Source organism: Gossypium raimondii, chromosome 12 (assembly GCF_025698545.1).
Source record: "Gossypium raimondii isolate GPD5lz chromosome 12, ASM2569854v1, whole genome shotgun sequence".
NCBI lineage: Eukaryota > Viridiplantae > Streptophyta > Magnoliopsida > Malvales > Malvaceae > Gossypium > Gossypium raimondii.
In genome coordinates, this window is record NC_068576.1 from 37,861,140 (window position 1) to 37,863,552 (window position 2,413).

A 2,413-nucleotide genomic window follows, 5' to 3' on the forward strand; every position below is an offset into this window, starting at 1 on the left:
GAAACCAACAAAAACTTGCCAACTGAACATCGTTACGGCACCCGTGCTAAATCAAAAACTATGGATCAAAGGTTAGAAAAGCTGGAACGACTTCAGAAGGAAATGCAAGACCAGTTGCAGGCGCAGATGAAAGAGCAAATAGAAAAGATTCAGCATGACATGGTACAAAAGATGCAGGAGTCCCAAAATGATCTGATAACTAAGATGACGCAATTATTGAAGGGAGTAGATAAGGGGAAAGGTCCTATGATTATTAATGAAGAAGAAAACAATGGTGAACCACTTTATCCTCCCGGTTTCACGCCTCCGCATGCGCAAGTTCAGACTGAGCCGCATCCGCGGAGACCCTCTGTGTCGGTTAGGCCCTAACAGTTCCAAGACGATGCCTCAATACCAATGAATTTTCAGCACGGAGCGGACTCTAATCCCGGTGATAGCCCGAATAATATTGCTGTCCCAGATCTTGATGAAATGGCTGAAAAGGACAAGGCGAAGGAGGAATTTCCAAAACAATTTGAGGAGAAATGGAAATGGATAAAAGAGAAGTTTAGGGTGAGAGAAAGCATCGAAAGCTATCATGGAATAGATGCAAAAGATCTGAGCTTGGTTCCGGAGTTGGTGCTACCTTACAAATTTAAAATGCCGGAATTTGAGAAATACAACGGGACCAGTTGCCCAGCAGCCCACATTACTATGTTTTGCAGAAGAATGACGGGGTATATTAATAATGATCAATTATTAATACATTGCTTTCAGGAAAGTCTTATAGGAGCGGCGTCAAAGTGGTACAATCAGCTGAGCCGAACCAAAATTGCTACATGGAGGGATTTAGCACAGGCTTTCATGAGACAGTACAATCATGTCTCAGAAATAATGCCTGATAGGATAACTCTGCAGAATTTAGAGAAGAAATCGAACGAAAGCTTCAGACAGTATGCGCAGAGATGGAGAGAGGTGGCAGTTCATGTGCAACCACCGCTATTAGAAAAAGAGATGACGACGCTTTTTATTAATACATTGAAAGCTCCGTTCATAACTCACATGTTAGGAAGCGCTTCAAGGAATTTCTCGGATATAATCGTGAATGGTGAAATGATCGAGCATGCTATCAAAAGTGGAAGAATAGATGGAGGGGAGAATAATAGGAGGGCAGCCCCGAGGAAAAGAGAAAATGAAGTGAATAATGTGAATGCCTATGGTAGGTCAATTACCGTGAATCAACCACAGAAAGTGGCTGCTAATCAACAGGGATCATCAAAACAAGAGTCGAGAGTTAGGCAAACTACTGAAAAGCCCCAATTCACGCCAATCCCAATGTCATACAGGGAGTTGTATCAGACTTTATTTAATGCACATGTTGTTGCCCCACGTTACTTGAGTCCTCTACAACCCCCGTATCCAAAATGGTATGACCCGAACGCACAATGTGATTATCATGCGGGAATTTCAGGGCATTCAATAGAAAATTGTACAGCTTTCAAGAGGGTAGTGGAAGGACTTATCAAATTGGGTGTTGTCAAACTTGACGACTCACCTAACGCAGAAAATCCGTTACCTAATCACGCTGATAAGGGGGTGAATATGGTGAGTGAAGGTATGAGAGGAGAAGCCAAGATTGATATTGCCGAAGTAAAAACTCCATTGAAATTGGTCTGGAAAGAGATGGCAAAGAGAGGTTTAGTTACTTCAGATTTTAGGGAGGGGTACGAGACATTATTGTGAATTCCACCATAAAACGGGGCACGAAATCCAAGAATGTGAATGATTCAGGGCTTTGGTTCAAAGCATGATGGATAACAAGGAGATGAGGTTTTATGAAGATACGGAGGAAAGAAGGAACATATGCGCAACAGAGTTAGGAACAGGGACTCCGAAAACAAATCATCTTGTGGTCATTATCTCACGCCCTAAGGGTAATGAGGCTAGGGCTCAAGTAACACCGAAAATTGTAATTCAGAAACCATCAAATTTCTTATATAAGGATAGCAAAATGGTGCCGTGGAAGTATGGGTGCAATGTGACCATCCTGGGAAAAGAAGCGGAAAAAAATCAGGAAATAGGTTCTTACATGCGCAATGGGAAACGATATGACACTCAAGCAGAGTCGTCCAGGGAAGAGAATTGGTAGAAAGAACAGAAGAAAGGGAAAGCAGCAGAGGTTGAGCCATTGGTTAACGAACCAATAAAGGAAGAGGAGGCAAAAGAGTTTTTGAAGTTTCTGAAACACAGTGAATACAGTGTTGTGGAACAGCTGCACAAACCACCAGCCCGTATTTCTGTATTATCTTTACTCCTAAGCTCTGAAGTACATCGGAATGCATTTCTGAAGGTACTAAATGAAACATATGTGGCTGACGATATTTCGGTAAACAAGCTAGATCGGTTGGTCAACAATATAGGTGCTGACAATTTT

General features: G+C 42.1%; 1 protein-coding gene across 1 annotated transcript; it reads left to right on the plus strand.

The window, feature by feature from the left end:
- The first annotated feature begins 396 nt into the window (after nucleotides 1-396).
- LOC105762162 (uncharacterized) lies at nucleotides 397-2,128 on the plus strand. Its single transcript, XM_052625255.1, has 3 exons — nucleotides 397-1,426; nucleotides 1,475-1,703; nucleotides 1,771-2,128. Exons 1-3 carry the CDS (start codon nucleotides 397-399, stop codon nucleotides 2,126-2,128), a joined length of 1,617 nt encoding a protein of 538 aa, XP_052481215.1.
- The last annotated feature ends 285 nt before the right edge of the window (nucleotides 2,129-2,413 follow it).